The 27,393-nt window shown below is 35.3% G+C and overlaps 1 protein-coding gene across 1 annotated transcript in view; it reads left to right on the forward strand.

Moving 5' to 3' along the window:
• LOC119069857 (protein timeless homolog) overlaps nucleotides 1-27,393 on the forward strand; it is a 241,190-nt gene that overhangs the window by 6,839 nt on the left and 206,958 nt on the right. The window contains exons 3-10 of the mRNA XM_037174032.1: nucleotides 3,892-4,149; nucleotides 4,411-4,730; nucleotides 5,033-5,212; nucleotides 5,400-5,523; nucleotides 5,702-5,865; nucleotides 20,799-20,964; nucleotides 22,259-22,392; nucleotides 22,624-22,704. Coding sequence (XP_037029927.1) covers nucleotides 3,892-4,149; nucleotides 4,411-4,730; nucleotides 5,033-5,212; nucleotides 5,400-5,523; nucleotides 5,702-5,865; nucleotides 20,799-20,964; nucleotides 22,259-22,392; nucleotides 22,624-22,704 — 1,427 coding nt within the window. The remainder of the gene's footprint in view (nucleotides 1-3,891; nucleotides 4,150-4,410; nucleotides 4,731-5,032; nucleotides 5,213-5,399; nucleotides 5,524-5,701; nucleotides 5,866-20,798; nucleotides 20,965-22,258; nucleotides 22,393-22,623; nucleotides 22,705-27,393) is intronic.

Genomic DNA, 27,393 nt, shown 5'->3' on the forward strand with positions numbered 1-27,393 from the left:
GCCACCAAATGGCCAACCGCCAAACTTTACCATTATTTAGCCCAAAAGCCCTTACTTCCAAATTAGACTGACGAACCAGCCACCTTTGAGAAGAGGGCCTTCGGTGCAAAAGGCAAGGTGACAGCTTGTCCAGATTATGACACACTACTGAATAGCACAACGACCCGACACGGCGACCATATCGTCCCTTTGCAAAGAGTTTTGCACAACATCGAGTACATTCCCCGGATATAAATTCAGAGAGCTGTACACTGATTGAGTGTATGCTGTCTCTGCGAGGAATCAAAATAAAAGCCGGTAAAAACTAGCATCTCTCAGCAGCATAACATCACCAATCCATCCGTCGACCTTGTCCACTCTATAGCCCGAAAGCCTAAGCTCTATGAATAGTCCGGATCATTTTACTCATATAGAAGCAAAATAGGACCTAGCCACATCATTGAGTAAACTTTTAGACCATAAACCAGCCGAAGGACAAAGCTGGCGAGTGAGGCAAAGCAACTAAGAGTCCTGGTAGTGACACACCACTAAGAAGAGTACCAATCTCGACAAGCCTTCCTAATGTCTCTCCGCAAAGAAATTCCGCTTACAGCGTCCAAACAGCCTCACTATGAGATGAATCCGTTGCCATAATCGCTGTGTCATCAGCGAATGTGCCAATGAAAGAGTTCTCTGAGACGGGTATGTCGGCAGTGTATATCGTGTCAAGGAGAGGAGCTAGTACGCTTCCTTGTGGTACGCCTGCCATGATTGGATAGTAGTTGGAATAAGTTTCTTCGTCTCTCACTCGGAATTTCCTTTCCGACATATATGATTTAAGCAATTTACAGTAGTTTTCTGGGGGTATTATGCTCAATTTGTAAATGAGTCCTTCGAGCCATACTTTATCAAATGCCTTTATCAAATGGAGTGAAATTGGTCTATACGATGTAACTTTCTCAGCTGGCTTGTCGGGTTTTCTCAACATGATTACTTGTGCAATCTTGAAGCTCCCTGGTACACACTTCAATTTTAGATTTTGGAATTGATAGAGGGACAAAATCTAAGACTTACAGTGTAAACATTATTGCTCTCGACATTTTCTTCATAGAGCAACAGCAGCTGAAAGTCAACATTTCACCATATTGGTAGACTGATATCTCCCTTACGAAGCAAGTGAGGAAGCCTCTAAATGGTAATCCTAGACTAGTTTTGCAAATCCTTTCGAACAACAATTATTTTTGAATCGAAGTTTTCTGTTAAATTTTCAGAAATTGTACTTTTAGGGTACCCTCGGCCAACTTTGACCACTTCTATACATTTCAGTAGGATTATTACATAACAATGTGTTGCTAGTAGGCTAGCCTGGGATCTCAGCTTTACAACGATACCAAATATGCCATGCTTGATCCTGTACAAGAAATATTGATGAAAGAGTTTTCCATCGAGATCGTTCTACTCGCAAATCTAGAGCTATCTAGATAAAATTGAGCGACCCCTAAATCGATGCCCCAAGTATTTCGACACTTTATTTTTTTAACCCCAGACTCTTCAACTCCCGAACAATCCAAAATCAACTGCGAAAAGAAGACGCGGCTTCTATCTTTTGTGTCACAATGAACCCTATGAATCGATCGAAAACGGGAACGTCCTAAAAGTCCCTCTAGTCGTCTCTTCGTCTCTTCACCATTGTGTATAATTTAAAACTTAAAACTAAATTACATTTTCCTCCTTTCAATTTTGTATCCACAGAACGTTAATTACTGTACTTTCGAACGTAACCGAGTACTAAATATTTTTAACATGCGAATGCTCGCAAACTTTCCACAAATTTCTTCTATGCTATTCCTTCGACTTAATTACCATTTTGCCTCTTTTGTTAAATTTTGTTAATCTTATGCCTTTATACCGTTGTGTAGTTATATATGTATTTTCATCTCCAGTCATTACAAAAAGATGCAAGCAGATAAGAAACCAAGAAACCTCAAATACTTTTTTGAAATTTCTTCGTAAAACTTTTAAAATGAAATAATTAAATTGAAAATTATGGTCGATGCATCTGTTGCATTATTTTTATTAGATACACGGAGGGTAGTTCGAGTTCCAGTAAGTTGGTGTATGTAATCAAAGTTTTCATTTAACGAGGGTAAATGTTAGATAGAATAGAAATTTACATAATTTTACTTATTTCAAAAATTTTTGGGGATACTAAAACGATAACAAAAGATATGAATGACAATTTCCTCACGTTTCTTTTTATTCTAATTTCATTAAAGACATGAAACATAATTGCTTTGTTTGTTGAAAATTTTTAGAAAATAAATGGCTAAATCGTCTTCAATTAGAAGGATTCATATTAATTTTTAATATGGTGCGACGGCCCTTAAATTTGCTTGGTGTTGTTTTAACCAATCGGAGGAAAATGATCTATGTAGTAACCACTTCTGTAACCTGAGTTTTATTGTGGCAATATTGATTTTCAGGCGCACAGAAATTCTCGGAAGTCCCGGAACTTTTCATACTAATTTTTCCATTGTGATTTCAATATTTCCACATTTAAAAGTTTGACATTACCGACGTGTAGGAACAGTTTTCGGAAAGAATTTCTCAATATTAATCAACAAAAAAGTTTTTATTTTGTCTGCAGCACCTCAGAATCCAATTTGAAATATAATGGAGAAAGAAATTTCAAAATGGGAAGAATGCTCGACTTTAAGTCACTGCAAACTTAGACCTAACCAGAAAAAGTTAGCCAGTTTTCAATTTTATTTTTTTGTTGGGAATTTGCAGCGAACGAACAGAACAGAGAATCAGTATGCTGATCTACTATACCGTCTTACGTAACAGCGAAGAGACTAAAGAGTGCTACTGACATTTATGTATTTTGTACAAATTGAACATGAACACGGTAATAGTAATGAAGGAGTTGGATTTTACTAGATTTTTCGATCAATGAGAAGTAACAGGCACACATAGCCTGAGAGAAATTTTAATGAAATTAATTTTGTCATTAAATGAACTCAACTAGAACAGTTGCGTTCTTGAACATATTATTGATACATCAAAATTTCGGCATATCGTGATAATCGTCAGTCAAGTCACTCAACTTGATACGTTGATATGTTGAAAGTGAATTTTAACTGAAATGACTGTCACTGCCATCTAACGTCATACTTCAAAGTTAGAATCACCCTTAAGGTAATAGTAATAGTAAATGACTTGCGATGAAATATGAAAAGTAGAGTTTCGTGTGAATTTTGTTGATCCGAGGCGAAGTCGAGCTCAATAAACACACGAAAACGAGACTTTTCATCTTTTTATCCCGAATTATGCAATGGATTTCATATGCTTAGAGTGTCATAAGTTGTGCTAACATGAAATAGTTATTTATGCAACCGAGTGATAAATGTTTTTTTATGCACTAGATGTGTAAATTGTCACTCGAGGCCGTAGGCTGAGTATGACAATAAAAATCGTGTGAGTAAAAAGCATTCAACGCTTTGAGTTGAGAAAAGTTCGGTTTTCGAAGCATTTAGCATGTAAATAAAGGTCGTTTAAAAAGCAATAAATCGTAATACTGCCCATAGTGCTATGGATACACACATTTTTGATAATCTTTTCATTTAGATTTTCATCGCAAAAAACTGAAATATTATCTGTGGCCTCTACATTAATACGTTGATTAAAGAGATGACACATTACTCGCATTCCGTTTTAATTCTGTGTTTTAATCCTATCGCAAAAAAATAGTTTGAGAGATTATGTGTTTAATCTGAGATCTTTGTTCCATCAAATCCCTTTGTACAAAGTTCTCCAAATCCTTTGTATGAAATTGCAATATTCTTGCATGAAACCAATTCACCTAAAACTTAAAATTTCAATTTATTTTTATTTTTTAATAAACTTTTTAAGGATTGGGCTGAACGCAGTGAAGAGCAAGGACTACTCATCGAACGTGTTTTAGTGCTTGTTCGTAACGTTCTGCAAGTGCCAGCTAACCCAGATTCTGAACGACGAGCTGACAACGATGCATCGATACACGATCAAGTGTTGTGGGCTCTTCAACAGGCTGGTGTACTCGACCTAGTGCTTTACATAATGGGCTCCGAATATGAAAATCAATATCATTTACACGCACTCGAAATCATTTGCCTCATGTATCGAGAACAGGTTAGAGAGTAAATTACACTGCACTGTTGTTTCACTGTTATTTGTATGGTACGGTTATAACTACACATTGGATGTGATGTATGAGGGGGTGAAAGTGTGTGTTTCCGTTTTTATGCGAATGTCGGTCCCAAATTAAATGGGAACATTGAAAATTTCGTATGCATAGCATATTGTGTTTCGGGTTGTTGTTGCTATATACACGTCGAGCCAAAGGCCGGCTGGTTATAAATTTTCTAATTTAAAATTGCATATTCATTGTAGACGGCTGAATCGCTGGCCGATGCATCTCTACAACGTAGTGCGGCTGAAAAGCATCGAGATGAACAAGAACTGATGGTGGCTCGTAGACGTGAAAAGGCTAAATATCAAATACGGCCACCACCTGGTCGCCATTCACGCTTCGGCGGTACGTATGTTTTGCAGAATGTGAAATCCGTTTCCGATAACGATATCATATGCCATCAATCGTTACCTCGGGCCATTACAATGGATTTTAATCGAGAGAAAAATATTCAAAAGCGGTCGCATCGCATTGTACAGGAGGTGGCGTCATGTGAACGACGCAGTGCATTCTCGGTGAGGTAAGAGTGAATAGATGAAATGATAACGGGAATAGAAATGGTATGGGGAAACCGATGATGGTGAGAGTGAGAAAAAGTGTTGTTTTGGGGGATTTTTTTGCGAATTTTTAGATTGAATTCAATAAGCGTGCGTTGGGTCAATGTGTACGAAAAAAAAATAATTGTAAAATTGAAAAGATGCACAGTCCTGTAAAACTCGGAATTTTATTACCCGTTTTAATGTCCCCCCCCCGTTTTCCTTTCCATTCTTTTTTCTTCTTCTTTTCATTTCCGTTTTGTTAACTTTTCCCCATTTCCGATAGATTATTTCTGCGAGAATTTTGTATTGAAATTCTGGGATCAGCATTCAACAATTTGGTTCGACAAGTGCGACGTGTGCTGGAACGCAGCACCACCGGTAACGATGATTCCTATTTACTGTGGGCGATACGTTTTTTTCTGGAATTTAATCGGTTAAACGATTTTCAGTTGCAATTAGTTAGGTAAATATTGTTAAATGAATCGACAAATAAAATTTAAAAAAACATGGGAACAAGGACAGAGAGACACACCAGGGAAAAAATCTGGAATGCACACGAGGTTTACGAGTGCTATAGCACTTGTTCCTGTTCAGTTATTCAAATAGATTTAATCCTTTACCGCTTTAAATAAACATTTTTCATTTCCCAGCGAGTCATTAAGCACTCAATGTTTTCATTGGGTTCTCACAAGAGTTCAACATCACATCGATATGATCGGATCGGATAAAAAGAACGCTCGAATCTGGGCGAAACGATTGCACATTGGAATAATGGTAAGAGAAGCTGCAAATCTTATCTCGTCTTAAAATTCAGATAAAATCCCGAAAAAACGCCAGACTTGAACATTAGAATTTTGATAAAGCGAATTTTTCCTACCAAAAAAAAAAAACTTGTGTAACGTGAGTGTAACGCTGTTCACGACATTTTTCTTCTATCTATTCCCGTTGACAGGCATTCAAAGAGTTGCTGTGCAGTTTAATTGCGTTACAAAAAGTTAAAAATGATGATTCGCAAGCATTGTACAAAATGTTGCTGAATAACGTGTGCTATGTCATGGAATTCCGGGAATGTATTTTGCATACACTTATGAATTACAACGAAGCGCACAGTACAAAGTGAGTATTTTTTTTGTGTGTGAGTTGTTTAGCTTGCTTCATTTTTTCTTCTGCGCTTTTTTATGCTAAATTTAATTATTTTTATGCCGAAAGGAAAAACCGTGGACTGGTTGGAAATAACACTTTCTGAATAGTGTCATGTCCATTGGGTTCTTTTTTTTTCTGTCTGACTCGTATATTCTCGAAAAAATTGCATTTTTTTTGTTTGTTTTACATTTAAATTGTCAAACGACAAGTTGGTAATATTTTGAATACAAAATGCACCTTTCCGAATAACAAATGATGCGAAATGTTGATCTAGCATAAATGGTTGAAACTTTTCAATCGTTCACTCGAACCTTCGAACATCGTCAGTATTTCGCTTAGTGTTTATAATTCCGTTGGACATTCAGCGCAAATTTATTAGAATTTTCAAATTTAAATTATTTTGTGTGTGTCAGAACTTCAGCATAATTAGTTAGTGTACGCCTAACGATATTTGAGATGTTTCCTCGATATTAAAGATTTTTTTTTCCCATTTTTGGGAATTTTCTTTCTAAAAAATTCTGACAATTTCGAGAAATTTAAAAAATTTCGAGACAATAAAGTTGGGGCATTCCGACAAGTTATTTTTATTCGGCGTAAATCATTATTCTAAGCAAAAAATTGTTCTACAGTATGCCTGTAAAATGCGCCCATTTTTTTATAAGTTCATCGAATCATCGAAACGTGCAGCCGCCTATAATAAGTTTTTCGTTTTTACACTATTTTAAGATACTCTGTTGTTACTAGGCCCCACCTCTTGGGTGGGTCAGGTCCCTTGACTGGCTTTTTTTTTCTATGATTCCAGTCTTAGTTTTCTAACCATTTTTAAATGAGGTGGTGTTTTTGAGATCACAAAAGTAAAGTCACATGAAAAGGTGATGTATCTTTTATTTAGAAAACAGCAGTCATCACATGCTTCATTTTACTCATATTTATTTAATTTCCTGAAGAAACAAAAAGAGCTATGAGTCGTAGGCTTAGTGAGCGATATCTTACTCCTAATATGAGTCTCCCATATAGTCTACGAAAAGCGCTGAACAGGTGGCGCATATCTTGCCTACCTCTTAAAAAAAACTCATCTGAATTACGACCCTCGCGTCGCTCTGGCGAAGCTCACTCTCGTGCAAACACTTTAGGAACGAAAAAATTTCTTTTAAGAACACGATTTCACGCAAAAATTGTCGTATATCGCAGATTACCAGTCCAATAAAGTCCAATGTTCGAATTTAACCACATGAATTACGATACTGGTGGAAAACACTTAATATTTTCAAATCTGCGATTTTTGAAGCCTCTGAGAATTACTCGAGTTATCGTGTGTTATCAAGCAAGCAAGATACGAACTTAAAATCGGGTAAAAATTACTTAAGTTATCACGATAACAAGGAAAAGCGTCTGAGTATAATTTCTCCCATATCTTGTAAAAACGATCACAAAATTATAGTTGTACTCTTTACTCCATTACGAGGCTTTTATATTGTCTCCTAAAAAGCGCTATGAATGGAAGGTCCAGTGAGGTACGTTTAACTCCAAAGATGAGTCTACCAAAAGCCCTGAAAAAGTGCCTACCTCTTGAAAAAATAAAACTCGTGTGAATTACGGCCCTCGCTCCGGCCGCAAAGTTCACACTCGTTCAAACATTTTACGAACGAAAAAAATTGTTTTAAGAATACGATTTCACGCAAAAATTGTCGTATATCCCAGATTACTAGTCCAATTAAATTCCAATGTTCGAGTTTAACCACATGAATTACTGGTCGAAATTGATTTTTGAAGCTTTTGAGAATTACTCGAGCTATCGGTTTCTGAAGCAAGCAAGCAAAAACTCTTTTGGGAAGCACTTCTAAATTGTTAGATCCGAAATCCAGAATTTCACTACTCGTCAAATACGAAATTTTTCTGGAAATCCGTTGCAAAAATGTCGTGGTAAACGAGTTATATTTACAATTACTCTAAACTCACTACTCCAATATCATTCTCTGTCAATTAAAACAAAAATATTTGAAAATCGGGTAAAAATTACTCAAGGTATCGCACGGTAACAAGAAAAAGCGTCTGTGTAGAATTTCTCCCATCTCGTTGTTCGAACATTATCCATCTGCTAACTCAGCCTCAAGAGTTTCAATCTTCGTCGATTAAGACAAAATCTTTGAAAATCGGATAAGAATTATGGAAGTTATCGCAGTAACAAGTAAAAAATTCTCTTGAGAATTACTCCCAACTCATTACTCCAATATTGCCCATCCACGAACTTAACCTCATGATTTTCATTCTCCGTGGATTAAAACCAATATTTTGAAAATCGGTAAAGAATTACTCGAGTTATCGAGTCCACAAGGAAAAGCGTCTGTGTAGAATTTCTCCCATTTTGTTGTTCTAACATTATCCATCTGCAAACTCAACCTCAAGAATTTCAATCTTCGTCGAATTACACACAAAATTTGAAAATCTGATAAGAATTAGGGAATTTATCGCGGTAACAAGGAATAAAATTCTTTTGAGAATTACTCCCATCTCATTACCCCAATATTGCCCATCTACGAACTTAACCTCATGATTTTCATTCTCCGTCGATTAAAACCAAAATTTTGCAAATCGGTAAAGAATTACTCGAGTTATCGAGTCCACAAGTGTACGGACGTTTTCTGTATTTAACGTTTTTTGCCCATGTAGAACATTTTCAAAATATCAAAGTGAACTTAGCGTTACGGACATTTAAGGGTATTTTCTTTCATAAGACCCTGACTTTGAGTCAAGGGAATAAAATGTGGCCAAACACATTGTTCTAGCTACAGAGCAGGTGTAACAGTTTTTTTTTTCTTATCACGGCTACAACGACAAATGACCTCTGTCAAGTTTTCGGCGGCTGACAAAATGTGTTGCAGTGTGATGTATAATTGTTATGACAAATAAAACTAGGTCCCACCTTTTGGGCGGGTCAGGTCCCTTGACTGATAATTTTTTTCAATATCTTTTTGATCATTTTCATTGTTGAACTTCCGAAGCATCACTGATACAAATGCCTACATTTGATCCTAATTTATTTTTACATATGCTGTATTCCTAAAAAAATTGTCAAATTTAGAACATTAATATATCGATTACTCTATACATTACAACAAAATTCTTCAAAAAATCTTTGAACGTAAGACCGAATGATCTTTGAGTTCTTATGTTTCTTATAAATTTGCAGCAAGATTTTCAATCAACCAATCAAACTCGTATGAGCTATGTATTATTCTGTTTGATTGCCATTTTGTCGAATTGAATCAGAGTAGATGCGAAATTTAACGAATATGGAACGATGAGAGGCCTTTTCACTTTGGTAAAAAATTTAAAAAAAACCCATTTCGTAGAAGGATGAATTCCCTGGGAACGAACAAAACGCCTTCTCATTACATTTCGTAGAAGGATGAATTCCCTAGGAACGAACAAAACGCCTTCTCGCGACATGTACCACATTTCATTTGAAAGCAGGCATTTTTCTGCCGTAAGACAGTAAAAACATCTTTCTTTGGTATTTAGTAGACGGATTTTTGTTAGTCAACTATCAGATTTGTTAGTCAACTATCAGATTTGTTAGTCAACTATCAAATTTGTTAGTCAACTATCAAGTTGTTAGCAGTTCACTAACAAGAGATGTTTACCGGTTAGAGGCTGGGCATGTACTGACGAAATTTTTCTTCCTATTTGTTTCATGCACATCATCGAAAACATACTTATACGATTTACACACACTACACAACAAATTCAAATTTCATCAAAGTAATCTTTTTCGATTGAGGCTATAATCAACAGTGTAAAATCCTGTTTTTATGGCATAGCTTCCAGATCCTTCGTCCCACATAGCCCATCTTCGAACTTAGCGTTGGTATTTTACTTCCACATATTTAAAAAAAAATCGTGCCTTGAACGATTTTTTGTTACCCAGATTAAACGTTTTTCATGCCATTTCATACATTTTCAAGCACAGTAAACTTTTTTGTTACCCACATATTTCGGTATTTTCTGGTGTAAGACCCTGACTTTCAGTCAAGGGAATAACCGCAGCTCGTGTGAATTACAACCCTCGCTTCGCTCCACAAACTTTAGTCGTCGTAGTTGTCTAATGTTTGGTTTGCTTTGGCCGCAAACTTATCGCTCGTCCGAGCTGTCTAATATTGCAATACGACACTGCAACTCTTGTGAATTACGACACTCGCTTCGCTCGGGCCGCAAACTTCACACTCGTCAGAGTTGTCTAATAATAAGTTTTAGTCTAATCGCAAACTTCTCGCTCGTCCCAGCTGTCTAATATTGCAATACGATACCGCAACTCGTGTGAATTACAACCCAGGCTTCGCTCCGCAAACTTCAGTCGTCGTAGTTGTCTAATGTTTGGTTTGCTTTGGCCGCAAACTTAACGTTCGTCCGAGCTGTCTAATATTGCAATACGATACTGCAACTCGTGTGAATTACGACCCTCGCTTCGCTCGGGCCGCAAACTTCACACTCGTCAGAGTTGTCCAATATTAGGTTTGATCTAATATCAAACTTATCGCTCGTCCGAGCTGTCTAATATTGCATTACGATACCGTAACTCGTCGAAGTTGTCTAATGTTAGAATTGCTTGACTTTTGTAATACTATATACTCACTGTAGTGTATATGTAATTTTAGGTATATGCTGCTTGTTAATTAATAAAATATAAAATAGCAATTATCAAATACCAATTATCGAAAATCAACTATATTGTTCATTTATTACATTTCTATTTTTTGGCATAACTTCCGAAGCGTTGATCACACATAGCTTATCGTCGAACTTAGCCTCAGGAATCCCATTCCTCGTCGATTAAAAAAAAATCATCAAAATCGGTTATGAATTACTCAAGTTATCGTGGTGACAAAAAAAAAAGGTTACAAACAATTACGTTTTTCTTCACATTTCATACAATTATCAAAAATTAAAAAGTATCACATTTTCGTTTTCAATAGGTAAAACACACATAAAACAAAAATGTGATACTTTTTAATTTTTGATAATTGTACATTGTTAGGCGACAAACATTTTATGGTATTAGATCATAGATCATTAGATCGATGTGTACTCTTTATAAGATGATTCTGGAGTGACAAAAGACATAGCTAATGCGTTCTTTTTATACATAAATTCATAATTGATATTCAAATAGCCAACTATCAAATTTGATAGTCAACTGTCGAATTTGATAGTCAACTATCAAGCAAGTTGATAGTCAACTGTCAAATTTGATAGTCAATTATCAAGTTGATTGTATACCATCAATTCTAATATAATTCGTTGGCGAAAACAAATTCAAATGATTTACACACACCCTAAAAAAATCAAATTTCACCAAAGCAATCGTATCGTATTTAATAGAGAAATTATCAACAGTGTAAAATAAGGTTTTCCTGGAATAACTTCCAGATTCTTAATCCCACATGGCTCATCTTCGAACTTAGCCTCGACAATTTAATTCCACATCGATAAAAAAAAAATTTGTTGAAATTGGTTAAGAATTACTCGAGTTATCCTGCCCACAAGAAAAAACGGTTACAGACATTTAACGTTTTTCATAACATTTCACAAGTTGATAGTCAACTATCAAGTTGATAGTCTACCATAAATTCTAATATCAATCGTTGGCGAAAACAAATTCACATGATTTACACACACATCCAAAAAAAATCAAATTTCATCAAAGTAATCGTATCGTATTTAATAGAGAAGTTATCAACAGTGTAAAATCAGGTTTTTCTGGAATAACTTCCAGATTCTCAATCCCACATGGCTCATCTTCGAACTTAGCCTCGAGAATTTAATTCCACATCGATTAAAAAAAAAATTGTTGAAATTGGTTAAGAATTACTCGAGTTATCCTGCCCACAAGAAAAAAACGGTTACAGACATTAACGTTTTTCATAACATTTCATACATTTTCAATCAAAGTGTACATGTATGGTTACAGACATTTTTCGGTATTTTCTGGCGTAAGACCCTGACTTTCAGTCAAGGGAATAATCTACACAATTTACAGACATACCATAAAACAGTTTTTTGCTTAGAATAACGGTCTGCGTCGAAACGGTCAACTCTATTCTGCAATTTGTTACGGTAAAACTTGTAAAGCTGTTTTTCAGATGTCCACTCACACAACTTAACAGCCTGACTTAGGCTGCCTAAGTGTGTTTAAAAATCGAAAAGCGAAACTTTTGAGATTTAAGTTAAACGATAAAGATCATCTTCAGGGACGTTTGCAATCATACAAATGAATGATCTGAAAGTGCCGTAACCTTAAGAGGATCTATATAGATTTCTATTTCGTAAAAGTTTTGCATAAGCAAATGCACATGCAACGTTGGAAGTATCGTGAGTGCTTTTCACTAATACAAAGAAATAAGGTGTGAATTTGACATAAAGACCTGAGAGTTTGTTTGCTAGAAAGAGTATTGACCGAACTATGAAGACCATATTCAATAAGGATGTGTGTATGACTGTGCACTTTTGTGACGTCATCTTACCTTTGACCGCACATTTGTGACGTTACAGTGACAGAATTTTTCAATAAATTCTGAATTAAACGAACTCAGAATTTAATTATATTAAATATTAAACTCATGAAAAACGCTTTTTTTCCGTACCGCTACTTTTTCATACCATACAATGGAATGGTTTATTGAGCCAATTTGGATGAGCCAAATTTTCGTTTTCATTTTTAATTATTTGTAAATTGATTTTCCATTTTTGGCTCACCTTTCAAAGTTTTATTTTTGCAATTCCATTATAATGAAGGTAGTCAAACATTTAATTGAATGAATAATTTTAGTTATTTATCTACCATGGTAGATGGTATCAGCGGTGTTTTGTCGCGCTTGATATCCGAGTATTGTCAAGACAACGTGTGCGAGAATGTTCCGTCACAAACTTTTCTTTTAGTCGGGGATTATAACATAGGTATACTCATAGGAGGATGATATTTAGAAACTAAGAAGAAATGTAATAGAGTTTTCCCATATACATATGTACAATGTACATTGCGCATTCTGATACATGCTGCGCATTTAACGAAATTAACGGAAAAACGTTTTGGTAAATTTTAGTAAATTTCGGTAAATTTTCAGTAAATAAATTCCCAATATGACGCCCTGGATTCTGTATAGTCGATCGACTTTATTAAAAAAAACATTTGACATCGAATGGAATCCATTGAACAGATACATGCAAAGATGAGGATTATAACCCGTAATTGCAAACAAAATAATTTTGTAACCAAAACTGAACAACAAAAGTTCTAGTCTAGGTCAATAAAAATTCATTGTCTCGTTTTATCTTGTCCTAGTCCGCGGGGGAGCATAAGGCACTAAAAAATTGCCTCCATCGCATACGGTTCAGCGCCAAGGCTTTCACTTCGCTCCAAGTCTTTCCTTGGTCTTTGGCTTCTTCGACGTTCGGCTAAAAGATCTTCAAGATTCGTCTTAAACATTTGTTGACAAAAACTTCAATCTGTGATGTTATCGAGTTCGTCACTTTCCACGTCTCACAGCCATATAACAGCACTGAAAGACAGTTTGTCTTGAAGATACGATCTTCAGGTTCCGTGAAATTTGGGATGATATCCAAATGTTGTTCAGCGCTCCAAATGATTGTCGCGTTTTTTGGATCCGGCATTGAACATCTGCATCTGCGCCACCGTCCTTTGTGATTATGCTTCCGAGGTATTTAAAGCTGTCACCTTCCGTTATTTGCTTGCCGTCGATGGTTAGTACAAAGTTTCCTGACGTGCATACACGAAGTATATTCGTCTTCCGGGATTCAGGTTCAAACTGACTTGATTTCCGTAGTAAATGAGCCGATTTGATTTCCATGTCTCTTCCACCATGTGTCAGCAGACAAATATCGTCAGCGAAATCCAAATCGTCGAGTCGGGTCGTGATACTCCACTGGAGGCCATTTGATTGGGCATTTGTTTTTCTCATCCCCCAGTCCAGAGGAGGAACAAAAGTGGTGAGAGGATCTAGTTTACATGACTTAAATTCTATGGCAGACGATTCTTTCGTATAGCATATTATACATAATGGCTATAATGTGACTTATCACATCCAGACAAAGTATCCGAAGACTTTAGCACGTCTTGTACAATACGCGATCCTCAAACTCTGATGGGAGTATATTACGAACCAAATATGTTCAAATTAACGAGTCAAACTCACGACTCGACGTCGAATGTTTAACATTTGTCGGCTTGTTTGTTTTTGAATTGTAATATAACTAGCCAATAATTCAAAAAGGGATGGTATAAACAGACAAACGTTATTAGCTTTTGGTTGAACGTTAAAAATAATTCAATTTACCAATATTATCATGCAATTGGTTACCAACGGTTGAGAGAATTGAACTATTTGAAAAAAGGAAAAATCCCAGAGGTCGTCCCATGGTCGAATATAATTTCCCATTTAAGAAGTGTATCGTCCAATATAAAACCAAACATTTTTATGTACATCAGTGCTCGTATAGGCAATCTCACATCTATTGCGCAAAACATCCGATTAACTAATCAGGCAGCAAAATAGCTTTTATCTCCTGTAATGTCATAATATTCACAATTTGAGTGTCACTTTTAGAATCAAAATGGGCTAGATCTAAACACGTCATTCACAGAACGTACGTTTATTAACTGAAAATTTCGATAATTTCTCATTTGTGATTCGAAAGGGCATTTATTGCCAAGTTTTTTAATGTTGCGATTTGGCAACGGACTAAATGCAACACTAGAGCTCACCCACAGCGCAAGGCTATTAGACTGAAGCCGCCAACTTAAAAAATAACAACTCGAACAAGAATTAATTGTTGATTGAAGATCCAGTGTAGTTCAAACGTTGCGTCCTTATACAGGACGTTTGGTATCACTGAAAATACCCCCAGCTGAAATGCCTATAAATGAAAAGCTAAAACAGAAAATAAATTCACAAACAAAGCCAACGCTTTTCCCTTTCCCATGGTTCACGTTTAGTGAATGAATTGAGAAAAAGAAGGCTGTTTCGACCTCGAGAACTAGCGGCGGTCCAAAAGTCAGAGTGGACTGACTATCTTCAGTTGCTTCCGCTAGCCTCTTTCACAAGACAGCAGTAGCCTTACAGTTGAACTAGTTTTTGAAAGGCAACATAGATAAGTGCCATCGTCTGATGGAAAGCTTGTGGACATTGATGGAATGCTACTATGAAAGACCCAAATCGTAGCCAAACAACAAAACATTCTCGCAGAGAAAATCACAAAAGACTCACCATACACACGTATAACTCAGGTTCGGCAGCAGCACACACTCCACAACTTAATTTCAAAACTCAAAAAACAGGGAAGGTAAACAGCTCCAGATCGTCCACTAAACGAATTCTTTCCAAATGACACGAAAACTGAAAATCGACTTTCAAAGACAGCTGTGATGATTCTGAATTGAAATGTGAAAACCCATTCATAACGAAGTTGCTAAGTTTCTATGCAAAATGATACGCAGCAGATCAAACGTTGCGCTCTTAACCAGAGCGTTTGGAATCACTGTAAACGCGTTAATATCTGAAAACGGGAAAATTCCGAAAATCTGACAACGAAGGTAAAAACGCGAGAACCGATCCATCTGAAAATCGGAAACCTGAAAACGTCATAAAAACAGGACAAATCAGTTTAACGATTTCAGTCCTCAACTTCGGTTCGACGTTATACGTTTGGAATCGCAGAAATCATTTCCAGTCAAAACTCCACAAATTATTACGTTATGACAGTGCCGGTTTTTTAACGTTGCGATTTGGCAACGGACTAAATGCAACATTAGGACTCACCCACAGCGCAAGGCTAATAACAACTCTGTGAAAAATGCCTGTTCTAAAGACCCAATAGCTGAAATGCCTGTAAAGCAAAATCTAAGCCATTACGTTATGGCAGTTCATTACGTTATGGCAGTGCCGGTTCGAAAGGGCATTTATTGCCAAGTTTTTTAACGTTGCGATTTGGCAACGGACTAAATGCAACACTAGAGCTCACCCACAGCTCAAGGCTATTAGACTGAAGCCGCCAACTTAAAAAATAACAACTCGAACAACAATTAATTGTTGATTGAAGATCCAGTATAGTTCAAACGTTGCGTCCTTATACAGGACGTTTGCCAAATCGCAACGTTAAAAAACTTGGCAATAAATGCCCTTTCGAATGATGACATAACAGCAAAATAGCTTTTATCTCCTGTAATGTCATAATATTCACAATTTGAGTGTCACTTTTAGAATCAAAATGGGCTAGATTTAAACACGTCATTCACAGAACGTACGTTTATTAACTGAAAATTTCGATAATTTCTCATTTGTGCACGGCTAACTTCGATAATTTCACATTTATTCACGGAAAACTTCGATAATTTCTTATTTATTCACTGAAAATTGACAAATTCTTGACAGTATACTAGATGTGTGTTTTATTTGTGGGGAATTTGAATGAGTGACGGCGTCATGGCGTGTTTATGTTTCAGTTTGATTTTTGAATTTTTTTTTTTATGGTGATTATGACATTACAGGAGATAAAACCTTGTTCCTAACACGGTAGTAAATGGGGGTTTTGCGCACACGATGTGTTGCCGAACTCGCTTCGCTCTTATTGGCAATCTCACATCTAGTGCGCAAAACAATCCCATTTACTACCTTATTATGAAAATAGCTATATATAAACTCGACCGACTGTTTTAAGTAAGCCGATTGTAGAAATGGTATCGGTTCAATAAATGTCCAACAATAGATTGAAAGTGACAAAAAAAATTCGCTGATGCTAAATTAATCCGTCAAAATTGGACAATTAAATGTCAAAAATTTTGCAAATTTTACACGACGACCTTTAATGGATTTATGAGAATTAATAATGAAAATCGTTTTTAATTAAATTTTAAAAATGACAAACAATGATGGGAGACATAAAATGGAATTTGTGGCCACACATTTTGGCTTTTTGCTAATTGGTTAATACTATTTAAAGTTAATTTATCCATCCACACCGAATTTTTAGGCAAGGAACATTTTAGATGCTAGGCCAGTTTGTACAATTTGCCGATACATCGAATTGCTAGGACAGTTTTTACAAGGAAGATGAAAGAGTTGCTTGTTCAAATTTAGTAAACAGATTTTCTCACACTCGAAGTCAATAAAATTTTCGCAAGTCAGGGTTGACATACAGGCCATTATAATGCAAGGCTATAGACTGTTGTCATTTTATTAGACACACAAAACAGAATTTAACTACTACAGTTTTTAACATTCAAAAGTATCGACATATTACACATTTCTTATTTTGCTTACTTCTCTCATTTTTTCATATACTCGTTATGGAGAAATGAGAGAAGTTGGAGAAATAAGAAATGTATAATTTCGATACTTTTGAATGTTAAAAACTGTAAGAAATTGTCAAATTTGAGAATCCTTCTTCTACGAAAATGTATGAAAATGTCAAATTTTGTGTGTGTCACCCGCGTATCTGTATCTGCGAGACCCCAAAGTTTACAGCCTATAATTTACATGCACACACAGCGCTGCTCCTAACATGAACGCTGAATTGACAAGTGTCAAATTTGGAGGCTCTATTGATAAAAGCTACCGCTTAGGATTGTATTTTAACTCATAGAACGAAACAAGAACTCCATCTTAAAAAGAAATGCAGGACGTACTTTCAGCCTCCCAATATTTTCTACGTTCATGCTGTGGTACATGCCATGTTCGATTTAACAATATTTAAATACAAATGCGATAGTGGATTTTATGGACTGGCAATATGTGGTAACAGAGTTTCAAAGTTAATTTCGTAGACTGAAAATAAAGAGTGTTATAGTGATATTACTTGACTATATGCATTGATTTGTTTTCACACGAGTGGGCCCATCAATGCAAGTGTAGAAACCGAAATCAACTGAAACAGAACAATATCGAAATTATGAACTTAACGACATTTCCTTCGAAGATGCATAAAAATTCACACAAAAATAAACCAGCACACGGAAATTACAAATTGAAAAACAGCTTCTGGATATTCCACACAATGTACGAAGAGTTTTTGAATCAAAACTAACATACGACATTTTGTTGTATTTTGAATTGATCCGAAACTCAATTTTGTTATGTTTCAATCAAGCGATGCACTATGGTTTTCCATAAATCCATAGAATCAAAGAAATAAATTTGCAATCGCGTATCTAGAAAATCGTAAAATGATAAGAAGCTCAGTGGTGCTCCTGGTCCTAACGTGTGTACTTGCGTAGGAGCTTAAAAATCCAAGCTAACGGTTACCTGTAAGAATACTGAATTGGTCATTTTGCACAGTCCTTTCAGAACGTAGCCATTCAAGGGACGATTTTGTCGATTATCCTATTGCACCAACATAATTCCAAAATCTGTTCACCGGGCTTATATTCATTCATTCGTCGGATGGGATCAATCCGACTAAATTAGATTAAGGCGAGCGAATGTAAACGACGCAACAAAGTAGCACTAAACCGAAATGTTTAACATAAACGAAAATGTTGTGGCATTGCCCAAAATAGAACAAACAGATGAATTGATTTATAAATTAATTGAATATTCACTGTAATAAAATGGAACATTTCAAATCAAATTTTGGTCCGGCATCGAGATCGAATTCACATATCCGGACAACACACAGCCATTATTAATAGAATGCAGCGACAGTGAATGGATGGTGCAAATTTTTAATTGCAAACTATTTATTTTTGATATTAAATAATGTTTAGCTCTCTATATAATCCCTTCAGGAACAATAATGTCTAATTTTAGTTTCATTATTCGACCTCGATGCTTTACAATTTTGCCGGCATTATGCCACACACTATCATAACAAAATGAATAATAAATTTCATTTAAAATTTCAATTCAATCAATTTAATTTATTCCATTCTATTTCCCTGTATGGATGCAACCAACCGCACACACACACATACATATGTATATGCTGCAGGCAGACGTGTTTGCCACAATTTCCTTATATTTGCATTTACATTACGATTAATTTGAAACAGTCAAAAATAGAAAATGAGAAATACTATCCAAGCGAAACAATCGAAAATATGTAATTGGATATTTACTTGTTATTCCAGCACGGATATGGAATCAATAAATTTAAAAAAGAACATATTTTGTGTTGTTATGAATGGAAGGTTTGCAGCTTTTGAATTCATATTTCTTTCTCTAACGACCACTTAAAATTTTCTTAATTTATCGCTCCAAGTCTCTGATAATCGCTCTGATTATTTTAACGTTTCAATTGTGAAATAGCATGTTCGCATGTTATAAAAATAGCAAGCCTTAGGAATGAGAAGAAGGGAATGAAAATCCAAATATTGAGTAGTGCAGATCCTTTATATTGTGGATCTTCTACAAGATAATAGTATTTTACACGATTAAGGATAAAAAGATGAAAAGTAGAGTCTACGTGTGAATTTTGTTGAGCCGAGGCGTAGCTGAGGTCGAGAAAAACACGTTAACGAGACTTTGAATTTTTATCTCGAGTTATGTAATGGATTTTAGATGCATGCTGAGGGCGTCTAAAGTAGTGCTTGAAACATGAAAAGCAGTGCCACATCTTGCATTCAGAGCCCCGGACTATTGAGCTCTCTAGCGCCTCTTTTTCTTGAAAAGCATAATTAGGTAAGTTTTTTCGTCTATGATATTCCAGCGTCCTCTTTTTCCAGTGCCCTGGACCGTGGTCCAATTAGTCTCTATGAAGGTGAAACACTGATGAAAGGTACGGTTTTCGAAGCATGTAGCATGTAAAGCTAAAAGTAAAAGTAAAATCTCCGTTTACATGTTTCATTATTTTGAATCGAATCCCTTCTGTTACCGCATAGACGAATGATACATGAACATTGATATTGCGTTGAGTGGATTTAATCTGTCACAGTAGGTTTGCATTCGCTAAACAGTAGGAAGATCAACGCAGATGTTTTACGATTTACCCCTGCTTGTTTCTCTCGTTCAGCTGTTCCTACTAGCGGTAGGTAAAGTATGTCAAAGGAAGCTATTTTTCTATAAAGATGAAACCGAAATAGGTAGCCAAAAATATAAAAAATCTTTTTGTATCGTACACGTACAGTTCACATATAATTCCATCATGTCAAGACAGAAAAGCAAGTGGCTTTAAGTAAATTCACAAAACTTTGAGTTTTTTTTCCAAAAAAAATCGTTTTGTTGTGATTAAATCTGTACCTTCGTTTGTTGCAAGTCCTACATTAAGCTTGATTCATAATCTGTTACTTCATTTGTTGAATCGTAGATTTTTCTACCATAAACGGATTCTTGCCAGAGCTCATCTCTTACTTGGTCATGTTTATCGATAACTGATGTATAATAGCGGAATTGACATTTATTATAAAATCAGCACCTTTCTTATTGTAGCTTGCAAAGCGGTTTTTTCTGCACTTTCTGTACAAACCAACTAAAAATCATGAAAAAACTGCTCGCAGAGATATGGATAACATAGTGAAACAAGTTGATAACGTTACTTCTTTAATTTCTCACTCTGTAAAATCGACTTATCCTAGCATATTCATACATCAATAATAGAGATGAATGAGAACAGGTGAGACAAGGGGTATACTTGCCAACTACCGTATAATGATTTTTTTTTCAATCAGCTAGTATATTCAGTTTGCTCATTAAACTGAAATCAAAATCAATTTATTTCCATGAAAAAATATATTTACAAATTGGTTCTGAAATTGTATAACTACACAGTAAAAAATCGGATCATTTATCATTCACATTAAAAAAAAATATAAAAAAATGTTGTACATAGTTGATTTTCCCCTTCATCACTTACATGCATTTGTTCATTTATTCATTTTTTTCTTTCTTCATCTTTCACAGAGCCTATTTACGCGATGTAATTGAAATGGTTCATATTTTCTTCAAATTAATGGAAAATTTTTGCAAGGGTGGTGTCGTTGTACAAAAGAAATCCACCAAAAGGGCAAAACATTCAAAGAAATCGTCTAAAAACAAAGCAGCCACATCAAAACCAGAAGAAAATCTGGTAAGTACTATACTTAAGCACCATAACAACATGGAATAAATTATTTTATGTAATAGCTCTAGCACTCAATATCAATAAATTCTCGTTTTATACCGAAAAAAATGTATACAAAAATTCGTATATATATAATGTGCATAAATACCAATCCGGGAACAGTCGCAGCTCGGCCCATTTCATATTTAACAAAAATATGAAAAAAGAAAAAACGGAACAACGTTAGCCCCGTACGACAAACCTGTACCCATGTGCAGTACGCAGCTAACTCCGAGTTTACTAAACCAATTTGCTTGACTATGGATTTCCAGATTGACGTTGATGTTCGCCGTGAACACATTTTATACTTCTGTAGGTCCCTAAAGACCCTAAACCACTATCTAAACGATTGACAGATTTGTCACAAAAGAAAGCTAGGATATCATTCATAAAGTATAACCAATGACTATTTGCATCTCTTTCTATATCGTCCTCAACCATATCTTGCATCTCTTTCGCAAGGATGGCATATTGTATGAAGGGTTGAGTCAAGTAGAACTATCGCACGTTTACCAGCAAAAGTGTTGTTGTCAGAGCCGCTCCAACTTCTACTCCAACTAGTTTTGCTCCTTGTACATCAAAGACGGCAGTAGGTTTGACGATCGACTTTCGACTGTCACAGCAAAATTTTTTGGTTATTTTTGGACAATGGGTCTCAATGAGTAGCACCAAAACCTTTCACGTTCGCTCTGAATTACATACAAAGAGATTATGTTTCTGCATAAACACTCGAAAAGTGAGTGTCAGATTTGTAAACAAAACAAAGTTGACACATCATCCATCGAGTATGTCACGTGTGAACACTATTTGCATTTCTTTTTATCACATTTTCAACCATATCTTGCATCTCTTTCGATCGAGTATATAGTCGATTTTATGGACGATCCCTGATTGAATCGGGTCAAATGAAGTGAAGATAGCAACATTATCATATTAAACCTATTATTCTCCAGTATACGTTAGAGTTCGTACGGGGCTAACAATTTTTTTTTTGTCGATGCAATTGAGTTTTATTGAAACATAAAATTGATTACTAAATTTTAACAGTAAATTGAACGCATTATACACATATAGCATCGACGATATGCCCCTACATTCCCTATCGTACATCGTCTTCTCTTCCATAATATGTGACCGTTAAAATTTTTATATGGAAAACATAAATTTCGAAAATTTACTTTCATTGTGTGCCCCCTTACTCGACTTACTCGACGAATAAAAAATAGAGAAGAAAATTGAGAAAATAAAAATCTTCTTGCAGGAAAAGTTTGAAAATATTTGGGAAACCATTGCGGCTCAAGTATCTGCTGTTTTGGCAAGTGACATTGCATTGCCGGAGGAAGAACATCCTTTACCCTTTGACGCTATATCCGATAAAAGTATGGATGATCAAAAGTAGGTTAAAAGCAATTACCATATTTATTACGTATACTATTATACATAGCATAAGCTGCTGCTGGTGGTGTGTAATATAATGCTTAGTAATGGAAATAAAGTTAAATGTGCTTCCCGTATTAGAGGGAAACTTCGATCATAATCTATGTCAATAGGATATGTGTGCCGCCTCTCTTTCTATGTTGAAATGTGATTTTAATAATTAATATTTACGTAATATGAATTTTGCAGGGATACATGCATGATTAAGATCCATACTCTATTGCGGCAAGAAAAATTCGAGCATGCCATCATCCTGTTACGTTCGGCAAGGTAAGTGCTTCACATTATAATATTGATAAATTTTCAATGTTCGTTCGTGCATCATATTAATTAATGTTCAGATTGGTGTTGGTATTAATTATAACATTTGGTCGATTTTACGGAACATTAAGTTGTCATTAAGGAAAATAATAAAACCGTGGCCTAAATAAAGCTATACGGATGAAAAAAGACACTTGAACTATTGATCTCAAAACCAGTGAATGGCAAGATTTCTTTGTGCCTCTGGAAAAATCGTTTAATCGTTCTAAAGACTTTGTCTTAATCATTTAGATTATTGTTAGGGAAAGCGTTTAATCATGAAATCGGGAAACCGCAATACCCGGTCATTACCAAAAACTCCCAATAGATCGATTGGTAGGCAGATAGCCCACAAACGGTTAAGCAGTGAATGACTCCGGAGAATCAAGTAAAAGTCCGAGAAGTCTCTGCGGGAAATCACTAGCGAATCAAAGTCATTTTCCTCTGCTCCAAATAAACAAGTTCTGTCACACCCGTTTTGGATAGGGACTATTTTTGGGAATTTCCCATAATTTCCTTAATTTTCCCAATTCTTCAACTTTTTCAATTTCTCAATTTTAAGAAAATTACAATCGGTAAATTTCACTGGAGTGCAGATTTTCAAACAGCTAGTCTTTCATCAGCTGGCGCTCATATCAATAGTGTATTAACAGATTTATTCACAAACAGCGTGTGAGTGAGTAAACCGACAAATGCACTTTTGATATAAAATGTAACAAGGGCACCAGCTGGTGAAAGACCAGCTGTTGCAAATTCGACACTACTGTAAAATTTACCGGAGTTAAGGAAAATATGAAATTCAAGAAAATATGGTAAAATGTCTTTCCAAAAACAGCCTCTGGTTTTGAATATCGTTTTCCCCTCGCATTAAGTTGCAATTTGAAAACGAAAAATTTCTGTTTTGTCACTTTGGTTTTTCAGCGCTCTGGGGATCCTCTTCGAAAACTCTACTATTCACCTTTTTATCCCGAGTAATGTAATGAATTTTACGTAGGGCTTCGAAAGAATAGCTTGAATCATGAAAGGTACGGTTTTCGACGCATGAAGCATGTTGCTGCCTAAAAAAGCGTTTATCACTCGGTTGTATAATAGTAATTTATACAATCGAGATGCAAAGTACTTTATTAGGCTCCTATAGGCATCGAGTGCATCGAGTGCATTGAGTTGCATACAACGTTTTATGCCACAGAGGAATCTAAAGTTTGTAAATTTTGCATATTATGATACTGAGTGGCATAAATAACTATTTCATGACGGGGGTTTTGCAGAATTTTTCTCGGGTTTTCGGCCCTCTTACATGAAAAGTTGTATGAGCATCTGTTGAGGACGGTTTTTTTAGGCAATTTCGCGGATTGTAGCCCGAACGAAGTGACCGTCCACAAGAGATGCGTAAATAACTATTGCACAACGAAGGCGAGAAAATAGTCATTTTATCACCTCATGAGGAACTTCAGAAGCCTTTGTTGTGATGTTGTGAAAAATGTTGTGTTGATCTAAGGAAAAATGTAAGAAGTTTTCTACTTTTTTTCCCTCCGTGATCAAATAACTATTATTCCGACATCATTTTACTTTCTCTACGATATAAGTTGACTGAAATATACAGGTGTATGAAGGACGATTCCAGCACGCATAAGCCAAAGTGTCAGAACAAATACGTTTCGTCGTAGGTAGAGTAACAACCTTGATGAAAATGATTGTTCGAAACCTGGCGGTAATGATGCCAACAGTTCACAAAGCTCCAAACAAAACCTGAACGTGTATACACAATTTAGTTTTATTAAAAATTAAATATTTACTCGACCAGACCGGAGCATAAAAGTTTAATTTTCACACAGAACGAACTCAATCTATAAAGCAATAAATTTCAATTGTGTATCAGTTTGAACAGACTGATGTTAAAATTTCTAATAACTCTTTTGTTAGCACCGTCCGTAAAAATACTCGACAGAGCAATTTCTATGAACGCAAAGAGGAAGAATACAAAAAAAAAATTGTAACCAAAAGAAAATTAAATCTGAGTGAGTAAGAAGTAATTTCTCTTCATTCTTCGTTTGAACAAGAGTAGAGATGTTGGAAGAAAAAATTTATATAGATAAACTACAAATTTTAAGCTGCAATTTGTCTTGAGAAAAACTTAGTGACTATAAGTAAGTGTATATTGCGCTCTATACAACCATTTTGCTGTATAAACTTTTGGGCTTCAAGTGAAATTGGCTTCTCTATGTGGCATACAACACAAGATTTCAGTACAAAATTCTGTATAATGTTTGTATGTTCTTCAACGATATGATGGGGAAGATATGTGAAAGTTTTTAAAATGAAAGATAAAATGCTTTCCGTGAATTTCTACGTCTTCGTATACGTATGTATGATTCTTTCATCCGTGTGAGTATTTATTTAATATGATTAAATACATTATTTAAGGAATTACAAAACTTTCATTAAATTATACGACTGAAAGAAATATCTTCATAAAGCTAAATAAAATGTGGAAGAGTACTCAGCATGATTAATTAAGATTTCGTAAAATGATTCGACGTTGGCTTTTTTAAAAAAGAGAGAATATTTTCCGGAAAACTTTCGTATGTCAAACTTGACTAGTTAAAGACATTTCAATCGAATTAAATAAAATTTCGATTGAGAGAATTATATGTCTAATATAACACAATCACATCATCACATCAATTTCAAAGGCCGTATACGTAGTATTGAAGTGGGGTAATAAGATGTCATCGTCTCGCTACGTAGACGTTATATGAGTTTCATCTGCATACCTTGCTATATACACACACACACCATCTGTGCTATGCAGGTGTTCCTAATTATTGTGTGGAATGATTAATTAATTAATTGATCCATTAATTTATGTCAATACGTTGGTCGTTATTGCTGGCTAAATTGTTTACACATTCAATGGAAACGAGTCTGTCCGATGCGTATAATTATAAAATTTTAAGATAAGAATTCCAGGCGGGCTATAGGGAAATGCTGTTTGGAAACTAAAGCCGAAATGTAATAAATAAATGCTCTTTGTTTTACTGAACCTACTTCACAGCTATGACATTTCATGCATATTCTACTAGAGTGAAGTTATATCACCTGAAAATAGAGCGGAAAGAATTAGAAAAAAATAGAGGTTTCCTATCAAAGAGTTCATCAACGGCGAATAGGATGAGTGGTGCTGAAATTAGTTATTATTTGGCAATCTGCACAATGTTGTCTATCTGGTATATGCGTGCTCGTTCTCCAATATTTTTTTTTTTTTCCTAAAATCTAGTTCATCGAAATATGTTCATCGAAAATGTTCACACAAATGTTCACAAAAGCCAAATTATTTACCATCTTCGAATTACATTGTAATTTCCCGATGAGGACTAAATCTCACTTATCATCAATAAACGTTTAAGCCTCTCAGCTGTGATATAGTCCATTTTAAGAAGAAGAAAAATCTTGAAATTACATTTTCTAATCGCAATTCAGCACACAAAATACTAATTCGAAACAGATCGTATTGCTCAGATTCTCCAATCTCTTAATCCAAAGCAAATGATGATACGACCTGGTGATATGGCTTTATTAAACATGTACACACATGAAACACGAGAAAATATGTCCTTAACACGTGTGCAACTGTGTACACAATACATTCTGCACACGAGATGGGTGAAATAAATTTAAAATTGGATCTGGGTAGTGTTGCCCTTACATTTAATGTTATAAACTATTGTTGCTCAAAAAATTATGTAAACTTTGTCTGGTACATGTCTATGTGTAGTCGTGTATAAGTATAAAATGTATCGATGACCAATCGGAAACGGTTGACCTTTACACACACAATCTTGCTTGAGGCGTAACGAACATTTTCCATTTTCCATGTCTTAGGGTTTTGTCTAATCAAAAATGTATCGAAAAGTGTTCGTGTGTTTATATTGTAGTGTTTCGGTGAATCTATTTTTTTTCTGTTTGATTTCGATCGGTTTTGTGAAACAACTGAACACGAACTCACAGAAAAAAAAAATCCTCTCGAAAATATCATTTGAATGAGTGTTGCTTTATGGCAAATGATTTTTTTTACATATAACAACAATATGGCAATAAAATTCAACGACTTGAAAAGTGCAAATAAAAAAAAGAATCTCGAACAATTGTAACAATATGAAATAATAATGTTCAATCTAACCACATAGAATTATACAGCATACCGCACAATAAGATTATGTCGAAAATATGTTCCCAACCGCATAAACTCAGTTTCTAATACCCCATAATTTATGAAATGTTAACATTTTCTCTGCAATAAAATACAGTTACGTTAGGTAAACTCAGATACTACGCTGAATGCAGCATATTTACCCCCTCGCCCCACTACTCCAGCCCATTTTTGGTGAAAATGTTTTCAAACAAACAGAGCGCGTTATGCGCTGAAATCTTCCATAAAGATTCCCTTATACCGCACTTACATTGGGAAGAGAGAATGGAGGTCGCCGTTTTCTTCCTTTTTGCCAGTTTGTAATTAATAATTTATCATTATTAAAACAATTTCCAAAGATTTAAGACCATATTTTGCAACATATTGCACAAGGCTCAAGCTGAGAGTCGTGTGGTGGGGTGGTGCATTTGTAATTGCACCGGACTGAAGATAAAATAATTTAGCGTGTT

This window comes from Bradysia coprophila (assembly GCF_014529535.1).
Source record: "Bradysia coprophila strain Holo2 chromosome X unlocalized genomic scaffold, BU_Bcop_v1 contig_39, whole genome shotgun sequence".
NCBI lineage: Eukaryota > Metazoa > Arthropoda > Insecta > Diptera > Sciaridae > Bradysia > Bradysia coprophila.